The sequence below is a fragment of the Vidua macroura genome, chromosome 4 (genome assembly GCF_024509145.1).
Source record: "Vidua macroura isolate BioBank_ID:100142 chromosome 4, ASM2450914v1, whole genome shotgun sequence".
Lineage (NCBI taxonomy): Eukaryota > Metazoa > Chordata > Aves > Passeriformes > Viduidae > Vidua > Vidua macroura.
This window is the reverse complement of record NC_071574.1, coordinates 9,395,318-9,419,580: the sequence shown is the minus strand read 5'-3', so window position 1 is coordinate 9,419,580 and position 24,263 is coordinate 9,395,318. Positions and strand designations below refer to the sequence as shown.

Genomic DNA, 24,263 nt, shown 5'->3' with positions numbered 1-24,263 from the left:
TAATGTAAGGCAAAAAAAAAAAAATGCACCAAGTTCTAAGCGACTTTCAGGTTGCACCAGCTAAACTTCCATGTGCTGCTGAAAATTACATCAGATAAACAGATAAACACAGACCCCTTCTTCAGGCTGGTTAGGTACTCTGAAGAAGGCTGTGCACTTGTGAATTCAGATGTTAGAAGTAGAAAATTTAAAGTATTGCTGATAATGAGGTGCTTATAGGTGATAGTTGTGTGTTAAAGATCAGAGGGACAAAACTAAGTATGATTTTTTTTTTTAAATTGTTTAAACACAATTGTTTCCTGCAACACCAAAGTGGAATAAAAAAGTTTGGGGATATTCTTAGTTCTGAGCGCTTAAAAGAGAGAACATCTCTGCCATCTGCAAGCAGGGATTAATATTAAAGACGCTAAGTCATGGTCTTAGGGCCAGGATTACTGCCCGTCATCTGCGCAGTGAGTAGTGTCTTCTAGGACTGTACAGACAGCTTGCTGCACTCCAGAGCAGGTCACAGGAGTTGAAACATGGCTTTGGGAGAGAGCAGTGATCCCCTCAATTTCATCTATAGTTGATTTCCTAGGCTATGATACAACACTGTGAGAAACATCTCTGAATAGCAGGGTTGTGAGTGTGGTAATTTTTTCTTTATTTATGTGCTTTTTCAGGCGTTCTACAGACTTTCTGAAGTCTGGACCATGGCTTATTTGCTCTTGTTGCTTGTATTAATTATAGACGGAGTCTGCCTAATTATTTAGCTGTGGGGTTTCACGGTCTGGGGAAGTATTGATCGCCTTTTTGAAGGAAGTAAATGGTGTAAAATTGAGGATTTCATCTTGAGCATGTATATGGTACATCAAGTGAATGAGAAAAACCCAGGCCTAACTTAAAAAAAGAGAGGCTGTACCTAACCAGTTGTCTTGTTCATGTGTGTAACACCAGCTCGCTGTCTCGGGTTCTGAAAGGTTAAAAGCACTGTCTTAATGGAAAGGATGGTGTTTTCCCTCTGATCACTTCCCTGGAGAGCCTGGGGAGGGTCTGAGGTTGGAGCCTGCCTGCAGCACCCTGGTCAGCTCCTGACCCCTGACCCCTCCACAGCTGTCTCTGCCCAGCCCCGAGGTGTGGGCTGGGCCCTTGGCTTTGAGCGACCAGCTTTGTAAAACTTTATTTTCTGCCTCGTGTTGTTTGCAGAGGCCAGGCACTGGGACAGAGGTTACACTGAAGTGCAGCTGCAGGGAAAAGGCCATGGATTATAAACAGAGTTACCACGCTGGGCTTGGGTGTGATGACTGGGGGTATAAGCATCTAAATTCTGTGGTGTCTCATAGTGGGGGGCGAAAGAGAGGATATACCTCTGCTGGCTTAGAAAAAGTGACAAAAATACTCAGAACAAAGGAAGAAAATAATATTGTTATGGAAGAGTAGGAAAGAAAAGCTGAAGTTTCTAATTAATGAAAATAGAGGAGAATGGAAATAAAGGAGAAAGAACTGAGATGAGGAAGTTGGAAAGAGAGGGAGATGGAGAAATAGCATATAGCAGTGGAGAAAAAAGTTTTATAGCACAGTTACTTAGCAGTCCCCAGAACTGTTAAGAGCTGATGAACTGGAGGCACCAGGGCAGGCTGGAAGCTGTTTGAGATTGTAAGAAGGTGAGGCAAGTCAGGGAGGTCAGGAGGAAGAGAGCCAGACACTGAGCTAGAGATTGCTCTCTGCATTACTGCTGTGCCAGGGCTGAGTGCAGATTTCCAGCTCCCTGGAGCTGTGGTGTTTGCAACTTTAGAATGACTGAAGTCACCCTTCATATTGGCTTTAACTGAGGGAAAAATAGTCCTGACAGTGTGCTCTGAGAGTTGGTGACAATTTGTACGTTGTCACCAAAATATGTGGTGCCCGTTTTGCATTCGGGTTAGACACACTCAGCAAACACTGAAAGAAGAATTATAGCTTTGCAGTCATACACAGAATTATTTTGAGTAATACTGTGTCCATGGTACACGTGGTCACTTCACAGTTTGGTTTTGGATTGTTCTTTCCAAGCCTGAGGTTTCAATGTACCATGTATAAAACTGCCAGCAACCTCTTTTCATTATATAAAGGGACTGTTTTTTCATGCATGACGTTTTCTATTCTTTCTTCTTAATGTGACATTTAACCTTCCCCTTATTCCGTGGAAGGGTAGTTTGAGATGTAGATGTGTTAGAGGCTTGGGGATTTTGGGCAAACTCCAGTGTTCTATGTCAGCTGCAGTATTTCTGGAAACATATATCCATGAAAAAGTGATGCCTAGAATGGGAAGTTTCTTGACTACAGCAGGTAATGTGACAATATCCAAGTACAGGCCTTCCTATAAAGATTTACTGGCATGCATTTGTCTCCTCCAACATCTACAGTTTCACTAGTACACCATTGCTGTCTTTTAGAAGGTAATGCAGATATTATTGGTTCTTAAATGAATGTTTAACTCAGAATACTGTTTTCTGGCAAAATATCTGATAATCTTTCATTCTGTATTGAGTTTTCTGATAGTTTTATTTTTCTTTTTGTGATAGGAAGTGGATTTGGAAGAAAGACTTCATGAGGTGGACCTTAGGAGTGATTTGGATATTCCTGATGTTCCTCCACCAACCGACAGCACTCCAGAAATCCTCAAGAGGGCTTTGTCAGGCTTATCTGCCAGGTAGAGTGAAAGAAAGAGATCTCAAATTTAACAGCTGGTGGCTAAAATTCATATAAATTATGTTGCAGTTTTTATTCTTACAAATTGTACTGCAGTTTTAAGTTTCATATGGTAAATGTGAAAATTTCAAGGATAAATTGTTGCTGGATATTACTGATTTATTTATGCTTTGATAGTCCCTTCAGTGGAATATTTTTTGCATACACCTGTGTTTACCCATTGCATGCTTTTCTAAGTGAACACAGTTTACATAAATATCTTCTGAGTCAGAGCATTGCAATAACATGGCCTAAAGAGTTTGAATTACAGAATGATTATTTCTGGAGGTTGTAATAAATTGATATCCTACCTCCAAGATTGAGAGGGGGATTGGCTTATGAATGAAAAGATGTGTAAATTCTAGAGATAAAGTTTGCTGTATTTTTGTGACATTTCCACTTCTAAATAATTTGCTGTACAGTTAAATACATCATAGCTGATATGTCCATACTTTTTAAAGTAATGCTTTTTTTCCCCCTGCTGTTTCTTTTCAAACTTAAGTTTCTACCTCCATCTTCCCAGGATCTTGATGGCCAACAAATGTGAGGGGATGTGTATGTGTACAGATAGACAGATAGTTGTGTGGACCTGCATATTCATGAAGGCTGTCAGATAAAGTTCCTTGTATAATTTTTATGCAGTCCCTTTACAATACCTGATCAGTCAAATGTTTTTGGGGCAAGCAAGTTTTTTTTCACTGATGCAATGTAAGAGTATTTAGATGATAGATACCAAAAAACTACCTACTAAAATGAATATGGGTGTCATGTATATGTTATGCTCAATATAACAAGTCAAGCAATATGCAGTGTATATTTTAGAAGCAACTTAGGTCTTGCAACAGTCAAAAGAAGGATCTCTAATCCAGACTATAATTAAAAACCTTCCAAATCCTTGTAAAAAATTGCTCTCCAGCAGATATTTCCAATAGCACTGTGAAATGAGTTTTTTGCCTTGTTCATTTTCTGATCTGTTGTCCGTTTATGTTATGTCCATGAGCTATAAGCAGATGTCATGTTTCAGGTTTTAAAAAGCGTGTTTCTAAACTGCACCAGCTGTGAGCAGAATGTGATATTCTCTATTGCCATCACACTGCAAGGAGTGTCTGTTTCAGAGTTCTGTCATTGTGTTAAATGTGTAAATCTTAGGTCTCCAGACTTGTTCCAAAGGGCATGGTGATACCTTAAAGCCTACAACTAAGAGATGCAGCTAAAACCTTTCCTGTTTCACGGGCTTGAAATTCTTTATTGGAGTGTTTGCACAAAGGATGCTTTGAATGAAAAATTACGTTCTTGGTGCTTTATGAATGCTGGAGTTGAAATTACTTGCCAGTTCAGTAGCCAGCAATCCCAGCAGAGTCATTGTTCATCATGTGAAACATGAGTGGGTTGCACTGTAACTTTCAGAAATATGGAAACTCCTTGTATTTGACCTTTGAAAGAAATAGTATCTATAACTTTCTAGCAGAGAGTTAGCATACAATAAACTTGCCAAGTGGCTTCCTAAATTCTGGAGCTTCTTGTCTTACTGAAGTTGTCTTTCCAGTGCTGTGCTTGCCAACATCCCCAAGATAACGTGTGGTATTTTAACATTACTCATAAAGGAAGCTGAATTCTTCTGGAGGAGGTTTGCTCACTATGGATATGCCACCAGGGCCAAGTTGCTACTGTGTATCCCATATCATAGAGCAGCATGAAACATGTTGTGATAAAGCCTCTTCTGCCTCTATTCTGATACTTAAGGCAAATCCAATTAGTGGCTGTAGCTGCCATTAACCTGTTAATGAGTCATATTCTAGAAAATCAAATTATTGAAGTTTACATTGGAACTGGAGTCTGATTCGAAACTAACACTGAACCAGGTGTTTCTCCTTATGAAGCAGTGAGACACAAGACTGATGCAAAACAAAACATTAGGAAGAAGGTCTTCAGGCTATAGTAGGGGGCTTTGTGTTTAGCAGTAGCTTGTGATTAATGGCTTCAGCAGAAGTTTAGAGGAAATGGCCTCAAATTGTGCCAAAGGACGTTTAGGTTGGATGTTACAAAAATTTAATTTAGGAAAGAGGTTTGGAAGAGGTTTAATTTAGGAAAAAGGTCAAACATTGGAACAAGCTGCCTGGGGAACTGGTGCAATCACCATCCCTGGATGGTGATGTGGCAGTCAGGGACGTGATTTAGTGATGGACTTGGCAGTGCTAGGCTAACAGTTGTACTCAACTATCTTAAATGTTTTTCCGGCTCAAATGATTCTATGACTCTGTAGTAACAGAAATTTTTATTCTGTTTTCCTTAGGTAGCCACTAGTAGCTGTCAAGGTCTACAAGGACAAAAGAGTACAGCTAGTTTGACCCATCAACCCCAACTGTCACATATTCTCCTGTCCTAGTTCTAGTGCTCACAAAAGCATTGGACTGGTTCCAATAGATAGCTTTCTACTTGGCAAAAGAGCTACTTTGCTGTAGAAAGTTGGTGGTCACTTGTTCGGAGGTTTTGTTGTGTGTCTGTTACTCCTCAAGCAATCACTTGCTTTTTACCTTGCACCCTTTCTTGCATATGCCAGCCTTTGCATGTCTGGGCCCCCATCAGTCTTGCAGCTGACGTGATGCTTTATGAGGGTCCTGATGTATTTTCACAGCAGCTTCAATATGGGATTGTACCAATTCATTGCAAATTACATTTGGCAGGGTTGAGGCAGCACACAGGAAGAAGAAAGGTGTCCAACTTTAATTTCTTTTACTGTGCAGTTGGATAGTTGCTTCATTCTGTGTTTCTTGCTATGCATTGATTAAACACAAAAACTTTTGCTTTTCTCACTGTTTCTAGTATAGTTTAATCTCTAGTTAGCAGAGGAAATAGAATTCATTTTCATTTATAACTGCTTGCTTTTTTTTTTTTTAATAGGTGGAAAAATTGGTGGATTCGTGGAATTCTTTCTCTAGCTATGATTTCTGGTTTTTTTCTGATTATATATCTGGGATCATTTATGCTGATGCTCCTGGTAAGTGTATTTAAATGCATTCTTCTGTGCAAGAGTTATTTGATCTCTTCATTCATCATGCCTAAGCTGAAAGGAAACTGCATGGAAAATTCAGAGCTTTTGTCTTTTATTTCTGTAAATGCAAATACTTCTGAAAAACACTTGAGGGATTCAAAACTGAACCTTACAGATTAAGGATTTCTTATATACTGGTTTGTTTTTTTTTTTTTTTAAGGAATTAAAGTAGCTCCAGGAAGTTCAATTGCTGTTGCCTTGCTAGTTTGTATCACCTACTGTTGCATGTTGAGGTTTGTTTTTGAAAGCCAACAAACAAAGATCAGACCAAAAACAATTCAAGAAAAACTCCAGACCCACTAATAACAGAAAAAATCTAAAAACAAAAAATTAAGACAGGTGCAATTTTGAGGCTAAGGAAAGCAGGCAGCCCTGGCCTCCTGTCTGCAACTGGTGCTGAAAGGCTTTCCTCAGACATGCTCCTTTAATTCTATATTTCTCTATGAGGCTTCATTTTGGCCTTGCATTTATCTCTAAGTTAGAGCTAGAGCCCTTTCTGAGGTACAGACAAAGTCCATTTTTAGGTCATGAAGTGAAATACTGGTGAGGATAACAATAAAAAAGTTAAAATAATCTTCATACATGCTATATAGCAGGTCAATCTTTACTGCTTCTTTGCACCATTTTAATTGCTGGTATTTTTATGGAATGATGGTTTAACTATCTTTCCCAGTCTTAGCAAGGAACAGACAGGAATTTAGCTTTTAATCTGCTGAAATTGGTTCTTCTAGGTAACTGCTTGTATTTTTGACTCTAAAGTTTGTTCAGGTATCAAAATTTTAAAACCTTTTTCTTGGTCTCCTATGAGGCAATTTTAGGATTGTATTTCTAAAAACATTTAGGTTGGAAAATACCTTTAAAATAATTGAGTTGAACTGTTAACCCAGCATTGCCAAGTCTACCACTAAACCATGTCCCCAAGTGCCTCATCTACACATCCTTTAAATATCTGCAGGGATTGTGATTCAACCACTGCCCTGGACAGCATCTTGCAATGCTTGACAGCCCTTTTGGTGAAGAAATTTTTGTTAATATCCAATCTAAACCTCTGCTTCCATCTAAACTGAGGTAATTTTTTAATTTGTTGCCTAGGAGAAGAGATCAACCCCTGTCTCCTAGCGCAGGGGACAGGGTAACAAGCTCAACAACTGGTCTTACCATTAAAGAGGCAAAGAAAGCATTAATGACCTCAGCTTGTTCCTCATTCTTTGTCATGTGTTTTCTCCTGCATCCAACAAAGGATGGAGCTTCTCCTTAGCCCTACTTTTGCTTCTGATGTCTTTATAGAGGTGTTTTTTATTGTCTTTTATGGCAATAGCCAGATTAAGTTCTCATTGGGCTTTGGCCCTTCTACTTTTCTTCCTGCATAACCTCACAACATCATTGTAGTCATTCTGAGTCACCTGCTCCTTCTTCCAAAGGTCATAAAATCTAGTGTCTTGAGAGACTGGAATGCTATTTCACCATCATTATGGTCTGCATTACAGTTTCTACACCTGAATTAGTCTGTTAATATTTCCTGTTTTCAGATGAATGACATAACAAACTACTAATTCATTGTCTTGTTCATGGAGGATTTTCTTTTCTGTGTGTAAAAAAAACAACAAAAAAAAAGCCCTTTTAAAGAGCAGGTTGTTGTAAAAAGATTTATTTTTTCCCTTCCATCCTTCCTTTAGTTGTCAGTTACATTTGAGAATTATGATTATGAACGAAAAGGAACAAATTAATTTGCAGGGTGATTTTGTGTATTCATGGGCAAGCTGTTAAGACATGAACCAAAAATTAATCAAAGTTAGTAGAGAATTGTAATTGAGTTTCTCTTTTGTGCCATGAAGCAAAAAGTCTGTCTTCTATTATAATGAGCTGGTAATTAAGTTGATATTTGAGACTACATAAAAGGAGAATGGAGGGAAAAAACAGTCTTGCTCATGAATTATTTAATTTGACTGGAATAAAATAGCTTGTATTTATATAACAGTTGTCATGTTAAAACCAAATCTCAATACTGGGACTGAAAATGCTCAGAGACTTGTAGGAAGAGTAATCCAGTGAGCTTTGAAGGACAAGATCCGAGACTGCTCTAAAGAGCTGGGATGTATGTTCTGCATTTACTGGCTACTTGGGTAACAGGCTTGGACCCATGGTGCCCTGTTCCGCTGTAAAGTGCAGTCCTGTAATGCTGCTCTTGCCTGTAGTAGCATTTAAGTTTTGTAAGGCTGGCCAAGCAGAAGAAAGAGCACAAGATAGGGGAACTTCAAAATGAATTCACTGAGGTGGTGTAGACTTTGAATCTGCATTCATGGGTTGAGCAAGATGAAATGCACTGATGCGCACAGGCGGTAAAGGGGTGCTGCGAAGCCCTGCGTGCTGACACGTGCCAGCTGCGCGGGCAGGTTCGTGCTCCGGCCCCTGCACGGCATTACCTGTGGATTGAATTTGGCAATTCCATGTGTCTGGATAGGGTGATCCGCTGAGATGCTGCGGATTGGACAGACGTGGCAGAGTCCTTTGAAACCCAGAGGCCCTGTGAGGCCGGCAACACAGGGAAGCAGTGAGGTCAGCAAAACAAAATGAAGGCGTGGGAGGGTGTGACATTCAGACCCGAGTTAGATGAGCTTTGTGTCTAATCATAAAGGCTAATTGCCCTTAATGAGATGCTTGCAAGTGAAATACCTAGGTGTCCTGTGTTGCACAGCTAGTTTTTTTCCATTGGGCCCAGAAAATATTTCTAGAATTAAATGTAAAGGTAAAACTTAGCCAAAAGAAATAAGAGAGTTTTCTTTACAGGAGATACTTCTGACCTGCTGCTATCAAGCTGTTTTAATGCAGAAAGATCAGGAGCCTTCTCTTGTTTCACAAGTATATTCTTGAAGCTAGCCCAATGTAGGTTTTTTTTCCTTCATGTACAGTGCTTTGGAGATTTTTTAAAGTTTTAAATGGAGCTTAGTTTTTCCTTGGATTTGATTTGAAGCTGTTTTCTGAGTGTAATTTGACTTCAGAATGTTTTCCCTTAATGCAGGCGGCAGTGCTCCTTACTGCCTGTAAGAAACAACTGCAGCATATCTACAAAGTTTTTTATTTCTTTTATTTTAGGTCTTAAGCATCCAAGTGAAGTGTTACCATGAAATCATTACTATTGGTTACAGAGTCTACCACTCATATGATTTACCATGGTTTAGATCCCTCAGCTGGTGAGTAGCAACCCAGAACATCAATAAGCCAGGATGTGATACTTAAATCATCTCCTTCCTCACCTGTTTTGGTGGAATGACAGCTTTGTGGGTCATATGCAGACATAAAACTTGACTTATGTCTCTAATACAGAATTTTGCAGTTGTATTCCCCCTGTGAACTTGGACAAATCAGTTGGCATTTTAATACTTATTTTTTTAACTTGTTATAAATAAATCCTTGTTTGTTTGTTTTGTTTTTAAGAATCGCATTTAACAGATACTGTCTTATTAAAATAACTGTTAGATGTTGCATATTGCAGGTACTTTTTGCTGTGTGTGAACTACTTCTTCTATGGAGAGACTGTAGCTGATTACTTTGCTACATTTGTGCAAAGAAGAGAACAGCTGCAATTCCTCATTCGTTACCACAGATTTATATCTTTTGCACTCTATTTAACAGGTAAGTGCAGGAAATCACAAAAATGAAAGAACTTAGTGCTGCATTTACTCATTTAATTTCAAAAATATTAATTTTTCCCCATAATAATTTAAAATATTAGTTGTTCCCCAACATTATGCACTTCCAGTTTCTTTTTCCTCTTAATACTTGAGGAAATTGAACGCTTTTCCTGTGAAAAGATGAGTACAAATTTTGCATTCACTGAGAAGAAGAAAGCAGCCTAAACAAGGGGATGATCTTGAGACAGTTGAGATAATAGTGCTCAAAATAGGTTGGCAAGCATTAATTTTGATTGCTGAAGAACTGGTGCTATTTTGGCAGGCTGTAGAGATTACTTCTGTGTGTAATTGCTGTACTGGGTTGATTCTTTACTGTGTAAGTGTTCTCCTAGGTCTCCAGTAATAGGATTTACTAATATATTTTCTAACTGATTAGTCAAAATGCCTGAGTCTTAATTTTGTCTGCAAGATATTCAGATACTTTCCTCATGGAAAAATTTCCTCCCTGTCCAAATAAAAACTTTTAAAAAGGCTTTTTTTCTAGGAACATGAGACACAAGTTGGTACTTTTTTGGGGTATTGCTTTGTGAATGTGAAAATATGTTTTTTCAGCAATGCAGTGTAGCATTAAATTAGCCGAAGACTCAGATTGGTCTAAGGGACAGGGGCCTGCTATGCTACAAATATTTCTAAAGTATACTGAGAAATCTGATCTTTGTGATGATCTGTCAGTTTTTCTTTTGTTGTTGTTTTTTTTTTTTTTTTTCTTAAACCAAATAGAAATTCTGCTCAGTGCTTAGATCACAAACTTGAAACCAGCTTTGCAGAACTTGACCTTTTTCAACTGGCTTTGGCTTGGGGAAACTAGCTTAAATAATGCCTTGTGAGTCGGTGAGGGGAGACATGAGACAAGCCAAGCATGAGCAAAAGGAGGAGGCAGAGCATAGCAGAGCCCCCTGGCGTTGGCATTGTGAGGTCACTTAGGGGCTATCCCCAGGATTCAGGGTCTTTTGAGGGCCTCTGGCACCCTGTTGGTGCAGGAAGTTGCCATAGGAGAGATGGAGCACTCAGCCACCATTCTTTTTGGTCAACTGAATTCTCAAACATCTGTGCTTCACACTTGCATCGCCTGCAGTCATATGCCTGTCTGGGGGAAAGGGGCAAGTTGGTCTTTTCCTTTCATTTATTTCTGTTAATTATTCAAAACTAGTTTGTTGATCTGGCTTTCAAGTGGTTTTTAAAAGAGATCATCACTCTAATGTTGGCTAAAACTTGATGTCCACAATGTGACCTTGTGTGTGCCTAGAGGGTTGTTCTTTACTGATGGTTTACTATGGATGTTCTTTACTGATGCTAGCTAAAGCATAGTTCTTTACTATGTTAACTGAATGATAGTCTTGTATGAGAATAACTCTATATGTTCTTTGAATATAAGCCAACACTTCTAGCAGCAGAGGGATTAAAAACTGCTTCAAACTGGTATATCACGGTTCAGTGTCATTAAATATAAGATGGTACAAACTGCACTTGCTTTGTTTTACAGGATTCTGCATGTTTGTTTTGAGTTTAGTGAAGAAACATTATCGTCTGCAGTTTTACATGGTGTGTATTACCCACTTTGCTGTGCTCATTCACGTTACGAATGCCACTAGAAACAGTCATGTCCACATGCTCATAAAATAGTTCAGAAGAGCGGTGTGGAAAGTGTACTTAAATTGAGAGTAGCATGAAATCAAGTCATGCTGGACTGTATCTGTTCACCTTCCAGACGATGATTGTTATATCCCAGGATGTGGCCACTCGGTCAGTACAAGCTGTCCTTGGTGAGGCCTTGTGCATGTCCAACATGATATGTTTCCCTTAGTGACAGGCTGATATGAAAGAGGTTGTTGGAGAAGGGGGATGCATCTCCCTGACGGGTCTGAAGCCAAACAGTACAGCATTGTGTGGAAAATGGTTCTTGTGAGTCAAATGTTGCTTTCTAGAGGCCCCACTGAAGTACCATGAAGGGTCTTGATCTTAACCCCTATGTGAAATATTTATTCTGTGACATTTCACAGCTGTTCTGGTCTTTTGCTCTGCAGTGTCTCAATAGATCATTGATGTATTAAAAGAAACCAGCATTCTCATCTCTCATATTTGTCCACCTAATTGTCAACATAGTAGCTAAGCAACAGCATGAACCTTTTTCTTATGTGTATCTTATACATTGAAAACTAATTCTGTAACATTACAGGTTAAAACCAAAGCAAACACCCCACTGACAACGCCCCACCTCCCACATCTATGTAGGAATGATTAGAAATCACAGGGAAACAGCAGTGCAGTACAAATCCTGTCTTGAAAGAACTTGAGCAATCAGGGCATTGCACAATTTAAAGATTTCCTAAAGCTCTGGTAATGCAGTTAACCCTTCTGTTTCTGCACTGCTTTAGGTAGCATTTTACCATTGAGGACCCCCAGTTCTAGACCAGGACTTAACTGAGCCTTATAATAACATGTAAAATAATTTTTTACTCAAAATAATATACCCTGTTTGTAGGAGAGTTTACCTGACAGTGAGATGCAGTTTTTTTAGCCTTTCTCTTCTAATCTGAAAAAAAAAAAAACCTTCCTCATCTTCAGATTGGCACAACCTAAATATATTAACTTGCCATGATTTTTTTCCTTTTTCGTCTTCTGGAAAGAAGGTGAAAATGTGTAGTGTCAGTTACATGACTTGGCGTCTTCCCAGAAAACATGAAAATGTGGCTACCCAGGAATTGTAACAAAAAGGAATGAAGCTATATATCTACTGTGTGGCAACACAGTGTTTAGGAGGAAAAGGAGAGTCTATCCCATCCCTGGAAGTGTCCAAAGCCAAGCTGGATGGGGCCCTGAGCAACCCGATGTAGTGGAAGGTGTCCCTGCCTGTGGTGAGGAGATTGGAACTATGTGATCTTTAAGGTCCTTTCCAACCAAACAGCTCCATTATTCTAGTAGCGTAGGCATTTGGGTTTAGGTGGTGTTCCAATGTCACTGTAGGAACACTAAAAACTTTGCTGCAGAGCTGCGTTAATTAACCAGCAGGTAATCTTTCCAGTAACCTTCTGTAATTTCTTGTAGCCTCCCCCCCACCCCCACCCTACCTACCCCTCCCCACACACTTTTTAAGGCTTCTCAAGTTGTCCTGTCTGGAAGTAGAGTCTGGCTGCCATATGTAAACACATGTGATAAGAGAATTAAAGAAGTAGGATATTTTGAGTGTAAATGGCTCAGACATTTAGAGTGCTTAAGTTTGGTATATCATGAGAAAACTACCAGTTCTTGATTTAAAAGTGTTTGGAAAAGAAAATTTATTGCAGAATCTTTACTGGTAACCTGTTAGGAAACCACTTTATTGTACACTGGCTCTACAGATTAAACACCAAGTACATACAGTTGTACTGAACTAAATGATTGTTTAAATGACCATGCCCTTAAAAACAAACACTTCATTTTTTGCCAATCCTGGGAATTTTCATGTTTCATAAGTGTATTCTGTTATGAGTGAGATCCACATATGTGTAACAGTACTCTTTCATGAGTAGTTCCTTGCCATTTTATTGTTACAGTTCTAACATGTCTGTTATATGTATATACAGGATATCACATTGCTCAAACTTCTTTGCTGCTTTCATGCCAGAGGTGTATGTCTTATTAAATCAGGTGTTAAAACTGCATGTTAAAAAATTCTGGGTGGAGGTAAGTGATGAAGAGACCTGCTGAAGTTTCAGAACTTGCTTCAGAAAGCCAGCTCACTTGTGATATACTGTATGCACACATCTCTTGCATTATCACTAGAACTGGTCTTCCCAGGGAGCTCCTCAGTAGCTCCTGTAGCTGATGTGCCAGGATTTATGGAGGTCTATGGGTCGGTGTTTTCACTAACTGTTGTGTTGTTGCATTGTTAACAGTTCGCATGGACTCATGTCACTTTGCTGATCACTGTAACTCAATCTCATCTTGTCATCCAAAATCTCTTTGAAGGCATGATCTGGTAAGGGGACAGTAACAAACTGATTTGTACCTCTATTGTATTGAAAGGTTGGTTCTTTTGCATAGATCTGGTTAGGGAATAATTGTGGGAACAGTTAAGCAGGACAAATTATAGGAGTATTAATGTCTAATTGGAAGGGAAATCAGAGGAGTTGGGAGTGGAGGTAAAGCATACAGGAGAGGAAGCAGAAACCTCTTTCTCAAGATTGACAGAAACGAGTCTGATAGTTTTGAACAATCACTTCATTTACTTGCGGGGAATAGGATTGATTGCATGCTAGGTCAAATAGTTTCCACAGAAACAATGAATATCCAGCAATTCTTTTGCAATTACTTGGGAGCTTCGAGTTGCTCAGAGCTACTGAAGTTGGAACATTTAATTTGAAGTCCCCAATCTGGCCATGTTCCCTGTAGCCTGTCCTGTACAAATAAATTCAGAGTACTTAAAATATTTTAAGAGTTTTAATCTTGGTTATGGTTGGGCAACATTTGTGCCCCATTTTCAGTAATACATTAAATTTTGGCAATGCAGTTAAACTTGATTATGTAAAGCCACTCCTCAGAAAGCGGGTGTGTTTTCCTACCCCTTCTTCAGGGACAAGGTAAATTTCAAGTTGAGAAAGAAGGAAGAAGCATGTGGAAGATGGTTTGTGTTCTTCCAAGGACATAATGCTGTATGTTCTCCTCTTCCTGATATATGTACATCTGTAGAGATTATTGCAGACAAGGCACACTTACAGTCAGAAAGAAAGCCCAAAGCCTTTGACAAAGTTTCTATATACAAATACTTTTCATAGTGATTATGTTCATGTGTCAAAAACTGAACCTAGTTGCTTTGCTAGCCTACTATTTCTTATTGCCACTCTTGCTAGACAATTCAGCAGGAGATCAAAAAGTATGACTTTTAGCTTATTAATACATCGCTGCTTTGAAAAGGAGGGGAAAAAAAACAGAGCTTAATAGACTTGCATAACAACTTCAGATGCAGTCTGCATGCAAAGAGTACTTAAAAAGCTGGTCCAAATTGACGAGAGGGGGGAAAAAATAAGGAAAGCTATTTTTTAAAAATTTAGCTGTCATTTAAACTTTTTGAGTAATTTGCTTGTTTTGATATTACCAAAAACATTAACATGTTTATAACTTTTGATTTCCTCTTACCTGTGGTACCAGTCTTTAAGCCTCATAGGAAAAAGCCAGCCTGTTCATGTTTTAAGCTCATGCACCAAAATAACACTTTAACTTGAACTAACATGAATCTGTTATGATCTAGTTTGCCTGAAGACTAAAACCAGTATAGCTAAGTGTGGTTTTCATGGGGGAACAACGCGAACACATTGAGACATAATTCCTTCCAAATACTGCAGAAAAATTTCCCAGAAAGAAATCTGGCTCTTTCAGTTTTTGTCTGGTGTTTAGGTTCAGGCAGTTTTTCTCTGTGAAACTTTTAATGTCTTTCTCTAGGTTTCTAGTTCCAATTTCAAGTGTTATATGCAATGACATTACCGCTTATATTTTTGGATTCTTCTTTGGCAGAACTCCATTAATTAAGGTAGGTGCTTAGCCACTTCCTTGCTAACAAGCTTTTATAATTTATATCCATTTTGTTACTTGTTCAAAAACATGTTAATGGAAAAAAATACTTTACACTGTACTGCATGATTCACATCTTTGCTAAAAAAGCCCAAACTGACTATCCTGTTCTTGAAAATTTGTATATGGGAAACTGGGATTAATGTGAATGTGATATTGGCATTACAGGATAATACAGATTGAGCCTATTGCATCATCATTTATAATTGCATTATTTTTGAATTTCAGATGCAGGTTTGGCTGCATACTTACTGAACAGAAACTTTTTTGAAATAAGCCACTAGGTCATATATACCTGCTCTTCTTGTTGACTGAGAAGGGCTCAAGCATGAATCTTCCTATTCTGGTAGAATATGCAAGACCCCACAGAAAGCCATGAATTATTTTCATGATGTCGCCATGTTAACTTTCGAGGATTTAGTTGGTTCTGATACTTAAATGCTCTTAAATTGAAAATGTGATAGGATTTGGTGACAGCTTGGCACACTGGTCTCTCTAGTTATTTGCTGTATTAGTTATCCAGTCTGTCTACAGAAAGCTGGTCCCTCCTGAGGGGCATCCCCAGCAGTGGTTGTGTCACACACAGGTTTCTGGCACTGTCTAAATGGGCACTTGCTTGCAGAGCTCTCCAACAGAGCTGAGGTGTGATCATGCAGGTCTCCCAGTCTTTTGCTTGACGGGAGTTCAGCTGCTTAATCTGGGTCAGATGCAGCCAGAGGCCAGCAGCAACCTCCAGACAGCAACAGCAGATGGGATGGGAACTCTCCCTTCCCTCAAACTGGCCACTGGCACCCACCAAAGTGTGGCTTTTCCCCACCTTGCCTGGAACAGGTTGTGGCCATACTCTTCTATTTATCACATTCAGTGGCTGCAGCTGCTGATATTCAGTATTTCACACAAACCTTTGAAAAGCAAAGTAAGAGGTTAATTTCACAAACAAGATCAAGAAATACAGTAAAAAAGGGTGCAATGGTTTAACTGATGGACTAACACTATCTCTTTTGTGCCTAGCTGTCTCCCAAGAAGACCTGGGAAGGGTTCATTGGAGGCTTCTTTTCCACTGTTGTATTTGGATTTATTGTAAGTAAGCACAGGACACTTATAGAACCAATGAATGGTCGTGTTTGGAAGGGACCTTTAAGATCATCTCATTACAATTCCCCTTCCATGGACAGAAATACCTTCCACTACCCTAGATTGCTCAGAGCCCATCTAACCTGGTCTTTGAACACTTCCAGGCACATGGGAATTTCCTTGTATAGAATCAGTCTTCATATTTTTACTTGAAATAACCAAATTTATCACTAATTTTATCTCAAACTCCTGAAAGCCTCAGGGTTAGGGTGTTTTTTTTGCCTAGAGAATTCTGCCAATTCATAACTAGCTGGAAAGGGTAGGCAAGGTTTTAACTTCTACTGAAGAGATGATATTGACCATTTTCTGCCATTTCTGTTACAGTGTCTGGAATAATTTTATCTATTAGTTGCATCCCTATTTTGAAATTGAAGTTTATCAATAGCATTATTTATGCCTGTGAAGTAGTCTTTCTCTCTTACATGCTTTATAATGATATTTCTCCTGGAAAACAATTTACTCAAATGATATGCACAGATGATAATACCAGCATAATTGTTGTGATAAGTAATTTGTCACTAAGTTCAGCAGAACTCATAACAGCCAAACATAGTAGAGGAGATATTCAAGTTTTAATGGATAAGTGGACTGCAAAAAAATTATGAGTGGATGACATTCTCTGATTTTATAATGCAGAAGATAACTACATAGAAATCTGAGAGATAGAAAAAGGAAAATAATTTGGGAAATCATCACTAAGCTCATGGAACATCTGCCTTTATTGAGGCATTCTCTAGTTTAAGCAGGCTGATTTTTCTCCATTCTGTGTTTATTGGAAAGATTTTTATTACCCTGAGGTTGTGCTGATAAAGCCATTTACTATGTTTTTTGAGTGCAATAACAAATGCCTAATTTTAGGAGTTCTTGTTTTGCTTTTCAGTTTTCCTATTTTTTGGCTCAACATCAATACTTTGTCTGCCCTGTGGAATACAACAGTGAAACCAACAGATTTGTGACAGAGTGTGAACCTTCAGAGCTCTTCCAAATGAAGAAGTACTCTGTGCCACCATTGTTTCAGGCTGTGTTGGGATGGGTAAGAGAAAAAAAACAGGCTTTGGTTAAAAATCAAATAATGCTTCCCAGCTTAAATGGGTTTCCAAATCATTTTAGAAGGGTATCTGAATGCTGGTAAAGCTTAACCTTAAGAACTGAATCAATACTATGAGCCCTCCATAGCTCATATAGGGGATGTGGTCACCCAATCAGAATCACCTCTGGAGTCACCTGAGGGAACCTGCCTGTGTTCTTGAGGGCTGTGTTCTCTTCGTGCTGCATGTGGATGCCACTTAAGCATTTTGCAAACTTATTTTTGAAGAGCAGCCTTTGAATTTTTTGTGGGAAGTGGACAAAGGTTTGTTATGGCCTGAATTATTTGCAAGCTGAAGTAAGCCTGTAGAACTTCATTCTCTTTTCAGCTAGTGTGTAACTGCTGTTAGGATTGGCATTTTACTCTTTTCACTACACAGAATCCTGTGTGCTAGTGCCATTACTTCCAGGCTGTGTGAAAAAGTACTACCAGCAATAGTTACGTGTAATGTACTCTCCAAACTCTTTAAATATGTAAGCTAAAAATGCCTACAATCAAATGTATTGAAACACAGTGTTAATTATTTTTCTTGTAGGAAACGGTGAATATGTACCCCTTTCAGATGCACAGCTTTGCACTGTCAACATTTGCCTCATTAATTGGGCCATTTGGAGGATTCTTTGCTAGTGGATTTAAAAGAGCATTCAAAATCAAGGTAGGTAATGAATCCTGCAAGTCTCTAAGCTTTCTTTTGTTTTTGGATTAGATAAATTGGTGGGTTAGGAGTTAAAAGTTTTTTAAATCCTTCATTGTAGTTATGTTTCTACTAAGTTGCAACAATGTTTTGGCTGGTTTTTAGTATCAGAAGCAGGACTTAGTTTTATCAGATGTGTGTGTGTGCGTGATATTCTTCAAACTTTGCCTAGTCAGCATGTGACTTCAATGCTGGAAATCTAAGGATAATTTGGTTACATAGTTTGGATGATAATTGCTCTTCCAAATCATGCTGCAGAAGTGGTTTAGACAAGCAAGATGTGAGATATTATACTTGACATGAAGGGCAATCTGTAGACACCTCAGAAGTGCTGACAGTGGTTTACCCTTCAGATTTTGGCTGGCTGATTTTTACCAGTGGCGTTGGTGTCACAGGCAGATGCTGGTGTGTCAGGCTCACCAAAGCATGAGATGTTTGGCTACCTTTGCCAAACATCTGCCTGGTAACAGGAGTGTGTACTGGCAAATTATATGACCTGCTACCCTCTGTTTATTGCAAGGTGTGCGCTGTCGCTTGTGGCAATGCTGTCCTTGGCTGGTATTAAATGGCAGCAGGAGTATGGCAAGAGGGCAGCCCCAAATTTCTCCCGACCTTCTTTATGTCTTGGTAGGACTGCTGTAATTCTTACCCTCTTGCTTGTTGTTGTTCATGTTGTTGTTCTGTATGTCCACCAAGCTGGCATGTGCTTTGCACAGAAGTGTGTAAACCTCTCTGCTTGTGCTGAACTCCTGTACATGTGCTTGTACTTAGCCCTCTTTCTCATGCTGATCCCAGCAGCTTGCCCAGCACTTTGCTGGCCACAGCACTCTTGTACAGTCACACAGCAAAAGACTGTTTGTGTGAAGAAGGAATTTGGGATGAAAAAAATGCTGCTGAAAAGCAGCACTCTATGCTTAAAGTAGAACATTAAAAAGTAGATTCATTTTAAAACTTCTGGGCCCCAAAGTGATGACTTAAGGACTGTCAGAAGTCAGGGATATTGTGGAATTGCTGCTGAAGGCAGTGCACTCCATGCCTGCCCCACACCGGGCAGGACTAGTTAAACCTGCTGGCAGTAACCCCACATGACTAAGGTCAGGGTTTTCACTCAGAGAGGACATGAGTGAGTGTGGCTGACAGAAAGGATGTCTGAAGGGATTTTGATTGATAAAGCTGTTCTATAGTCAAGCTAGGTAACACAAAGGTAGTGCATCAAGCTTTGTTTGCATCAGAAATAGTTTTTTTTTTTAAGTAAGTGATCATTTAAGTAGTGATCATTTTTTCACAGTATGTTTTTTTTATTCTGTTAGATAAATTTATATTGCTTGCACATATTATGTTTTTTAACTATGGTAGAGGATAAAGCAAAAAAGGTCTTAAAGAGGAGAATGATATTCTGCAGAAGCAAGAAACAACAGCCAGCAGCTTAAGAGGTTTGCTACAAAATGACGTGTGTGTAGGCACACAAGTGTTCTCAGTACTGGCATACCTGCACCTGACCTACTACTGTCCTCTTATGCCAAACTGTGGACAAATTGCTGCTTCTCTTCTTTTTCTTCTCACCCCTTGGCTTGCCTTTGCAGTTAAAAACTCTTTTAGCAAAGGAGCCTCTTGCTAACTTTTGGCTCCAGGCAGTGAAACCATGGCTTACTTGCAGCCCTAACGTGCTGCTGCCAAGTGATAACATCATATGTCTGTTTTATGGGAACCACTGACCATCTTTTCTTTTCTTCTTTCCCCTTCTTGTCCTTCACACCCAAAAGGATTTTGCAGACACAATCCCCGGGCATGGTGGGATAATGGATCGCTTTGATTGCCAGTACTTGATGGCCACTTTTGTTCATGTCTATATCACCAGTTTCATAAGGTATGGACTTGTTACAATATTAACTACAGAAGCATGCACAGGAGCTGTGTCATAATGAATGCATAGGAGTTATGTTAGAATAGCAGAGATTGCAGGTTGCTAAATAGGATTTATCCAGTCACTTCAAATACAGGACTATTAAGAAAACAATGTCCCTGCCTAGGATTTGTGTCAGGTTCAAACTATGCCTGAATGTTTCTGTGACTGCTGTTGAAGGTAACCTGTGTACCTGAAATACAAGAAAGTTTTGTGTAGCAGCCTATCAGAAGTTTTACTAGAATTTACTGATTACAGAGAGGTGTAGGATGGGGTTTCAGGCAGGAGGGTTGTGCAGCATCTCTACTGCACAGAGCAGCTTTCCCTGTGTGGTTCCTAAAGAAGGAAGTAGGTTTGAGAGACCACAGTTGTTCCCATGAGTTTCAATATTTCTCAGTTTCTTGGCTTGGGATTTTCTGTTAAATATGAAAATGCTATAGTTCAAGAAAGGAGACAACTTCCTAAAATATTGCTCATCTTCCCTGAACCACACCATCACTTTCAAGATGAAATAATGGGAATCACAATTCTCTTATAAACAGACATTTTAGTTGCTGAGGCAGGGGTGGTTCAAGGGGCTAAATCAAGACATGCCCTTAGTTTCGTAAATGCATATGGTTAAATAATTATTAGATACCTTATCAGCAACAGATTCTTTGCCTTATATTTGGTTCATCTTAGAAGTAGATTTTAAGTGGCTAGCTAAAAACGAGTCTGATATTTAGAAAACCTTGGTTTAATTTGCAGTTTTCTTTACTGATTTGGCCAATTTCCCATTTAGTTCAGTAGTACATAGCTTATCTGGCAGGCAACAGATACTAAATAAAGATCTGCTAATAAAAAAATTGATGACAATGTTAAAAGATGAATCAAGGAATCTTACTTGTCATAAGCCTTCTTAATATCCCCATTTGACTGCAAATAGAAATGCTTTTTAGTTTCTGTTTATATTTAGCTAAGAGTATGCTGGCCTGTGCATCCTGAGGAGACAGACTGGGAGAAATCTGTAATTGGTGTCCTCAAGAAAGGGAAGGCATTGCTTGGGTAGCAAGAAAAAATCTAAAAGACTCATTAGAGCTGAGGTCACAAAAAAAAATTATTTTATTCTTTTTTTCATTGACAGGGGTCCAAATCCCAGCAAATTACTGAAACAGCTGTTGATACTTCAGCCTGAACAACAATTAAGTGTGTATAAAACCCTGAAATCTCACCTCGTTGAAAAAGGGATTTTGCAGCCATCTCTAAGAGGGTAGCTTGTCAAAACAGAGGACTAGAAGAAAACTCCATATACCAGAAGCCTGTGGAAAAACATTGCAAAAATGCACATCAATAATGGCTAAAGGAAGAGTAGTTTCTAGTCTGGAAGAAGTGAATATTTCCTGAAATGAATGTGTATGCTATGACTTCCTACTAGCACACTAAAGATTTCTTACTCCTAAAATAATTCAAATGCTTAGAAAATAATGGTACACATGCTGTGTATTTTAGTTCCTGAGATGGATGGGAGCAGTTGTTCTTCAGCACTCAGCCTAACAGTCTTTGTATTTAAGAAAAAAAATTATGAAATTCACTCTAAGTTTCTAATGAATTATTTAAAGCTGTATATCTTAGCAATACCTTTTTGGTCTCCAATGGTTAATGAAGTGTAAACACATCAGGGAGGCAGTAACTTCTGTATAGGCTGTTGCTGAAATTATTATTGGCCAGAAAACACTTGTTAGCCTGGTCAAAGAAGTAGTTCAAGCCTGCTGTATCATACTACCTGTATTTACTTAGTTGTTATGAAGATTAAACCTAGCTCTGTTTTTAATTTAACAGCTTTCCTATTAAACCATTTCATGCTTTCAAGAGAAAAGGACATTCATGGAAATACAGCTGGGCATTGAAATACAGTTGGATAGTTTGGACTGTGGAGCTGCTTTTTTTTGTTGTTGTTAACATTACACATCATACACAAGTGTGTACCTCCAGGAGTAGAGATTACCTGAGCAAACAGAATTATTCAGCCCAATAAACAGATCAGGGAGAATCTAAAGCTTAAGTCCCTAGTTTCCATGGCCAGGTCATTGTCTGAAGACAGTAATTCAAGCCTTATTCCCTGTGCCTCCTAACTGCTTTGTAGAATTGGGATATTTCTTTCCTTTTAAAAGCACTTTGAGGTCCTGAGTAAAAAGTGAGGTTTAAGTGTGTTACTCAGTGAAGGCAGAAACTTTTATCTCATGAATGTGCACAGTGCAAGATAGGATGCGTGGTTCTTCTGCTGTGTGTTATTTATTAAGAAGATCCTCAAGCAAGCTTGGGTAACCACAGAGGGGTTTGAATGGAGAATTTTTATAGAAAGCAGCTATTCTCTAGACTTAGTGGGATATATGAGGAGAATTAATGCTCTATTATTCTCAATCCTAGTTGTTTTACAACTTTTTTCATCATGTAACATGTCTTGATGCAAATAAAAATATGACCTTTTTTTGAAATGACAAAAATTACTGCTGTACAAACAGAAAGCACAAATGCCAATTTTGTTTTCATATACTGTAAATTGATACAATTTCATTTTTCCAACTAACTGTAAATAAGTTTCTCCACATACAGATGCTGTATCTATGTGTGTGTATATAAATTATTAGAAGATGTATGTATATATATTAAAGATTAAAATTTAAATGGTTGGTGCTACTTGAGGATACAACCATGGAGAAAATCACTTGGGTGAATGATAAGATGTATAAGTAGAATTCAAACTGCTTTATATTGAACAGCACGTAGCTGAGACCACTGTGTGTTCTGTTTTGCACCTGGACTTGTACAGCTTGTGTATGGAAAGGCAGCCCCTTGTACATTCAACAAAATCCAGTTCTAAAGTAATTCCTGTTGATGTCAAATATTGACAGGATTTAAATTATGTCTGACTTGGAGATTGCAGTACTGTACTGAAGGAACACTCCAAGAGGTGAAAAACATCACCAGCTGCTTGTCCATCAGCTCTGCAAACTTGGCTTATTAGTTGGAGGGGACTGAAGTTCAGCCCTCACTCCGGATAGAGCATAACCTGAAGTTAAAAGGTATCACAGCTACCTTTGGAAAGGTGATTTAAAAAGAAGGGAAGAGAAAATGTGAAGGAAACTAAAGTAGAGTATCTTCAAAACTAGCTTCTAGATGAGGCTTTGGTTATGTATGGGACTCTGATATATGTTATGATAAAATGCAGCCATACTGGAGCTAGTATATCTTTATCCTGGGTATTAAAAAAAAAATCTAAATATTTAAAAATTATATAGAGATTATATATGTAAAAGGATAATTGTTACTTCAGAAACTTGAAATTTTTAGTGTAATTTTATAGCATGTACAATAAGGAAGTTAAAATATATTTTAGTATTTAATACAACAGAGCATTTGAAATTAATTGCTGTCTGTGTGCACAATAGAAAATTCAACACTGCAATTCTGCTTTTCAGTGTTAACATGAAGATGGGATCACCTGTGAACTCACTCATCAATTTTCTAGGTAGAGTAATAGCTTCCTTCTGGTTTAGGCTTGGTGTAAATATGACTTAGCAGGATCTGTTACTGTGAAGTGACATCCATGCTTGGTTACTATAAAGAGAATTTACCACACTGGCTACTTCTGTTAGTTCAAGCATTGCAGCACGATCAACAAGGAAGTTAACTTTTTACACCAGTGATTCTTTTCACTTGCACTTTTGTCCCAAGTGTCTATAATTACCTGCTGACCAAAAAAGAAAAATGTATATTCTGTAAATATTGTAAATGGTATGAGCATTTAATGTCAGTTTTAGTCTGACTGTTTCAATCTTTCATTGAAGCAGGTGTTGTAAAAAAAATAAAATTGGGACAGAAGTCCTCCTGTCTTTTATTTCCTAAAGCATGTATCATGGGTGGAATTTTTCTTAACAAGAATTTATATTCCTTTGATTCCTTACATTTGTGTACTTAATAGAAAGTCTGCTATTAATTTCCAACCTTTTGTCCCTCCAGACTTCAGACCATCCGTATCTGTTGCTGAAAATTGTACAATGTGCCTCATGTCCAAAGATATGCAAGCTTGTCATCTTTTCCTAAAGGTGCTCACTCCAACTATACTGATATAGACCTATCACTATTCACTATTTGTGGTGCTGATGGGGTGGCAGCTGGCAGCTACCTCTCCCTGCTTTACTGTTCCTTCCCTTTTAAGTCTTGGATTTGAGGCCCTTCACCTCCTCTAGCCTCAAACAAGCCAGGTAAAAAAATGCATCTTATTTCTAAATTACACAGAATGTAATATCTGTTAAACACTCACCCTCAGCCAACTGGATGTGTGCTGGGCACCTCCTTGGGTTTTAGGAAACTTATGAATAAGCATAGAGCTTTCCTGTGGTCTGTGTCTGCTTCCTAATGGTCTTCTGAGGAAAGCAAGGGGAAAATTAGCGGTGAGTTTTCTC

General features: G+C 38.6%; 1 protein-coding gene across 1 annotated transcript; it reads left to right on the top strand.

Annotated features, from left to right (window-relative positions):
- Positions 1–2,555: 2,555 nt before the first annotated feature.
- CDS1 (CDP-diacylglycerol synthase 1) lies at positions 2,556–23,704 on the top strand. Its single transcript, XM_053976458.1, has 12 exons — positions 2,556–2,671; positions 5,611–5,707; positions 8,855–8,952; positions 9,255–9,394; positions 10,937–10,995; positions 13,329–13,411; positions 14,872–14,959; positions 16,012–16,080; positions 17,015–17,167; positions 17,757–17,876; positions 19,679–19,782; positions 20,942–23,704. Exons 2-12 carry the CDS (start codon positions 5,651–5,653, stop codon positions 21,069–21,071), a joined length of 1,101 nt encoding a protein of 366 aa, XP_053832433.1. The 5' UTR covers positions 2,556–2,671; positions 5,611–5,650; the 3' UTR covers positions 21,072–23,704.
- Positions 23,705–24,263: the final 559 nt, after the last annotated feature.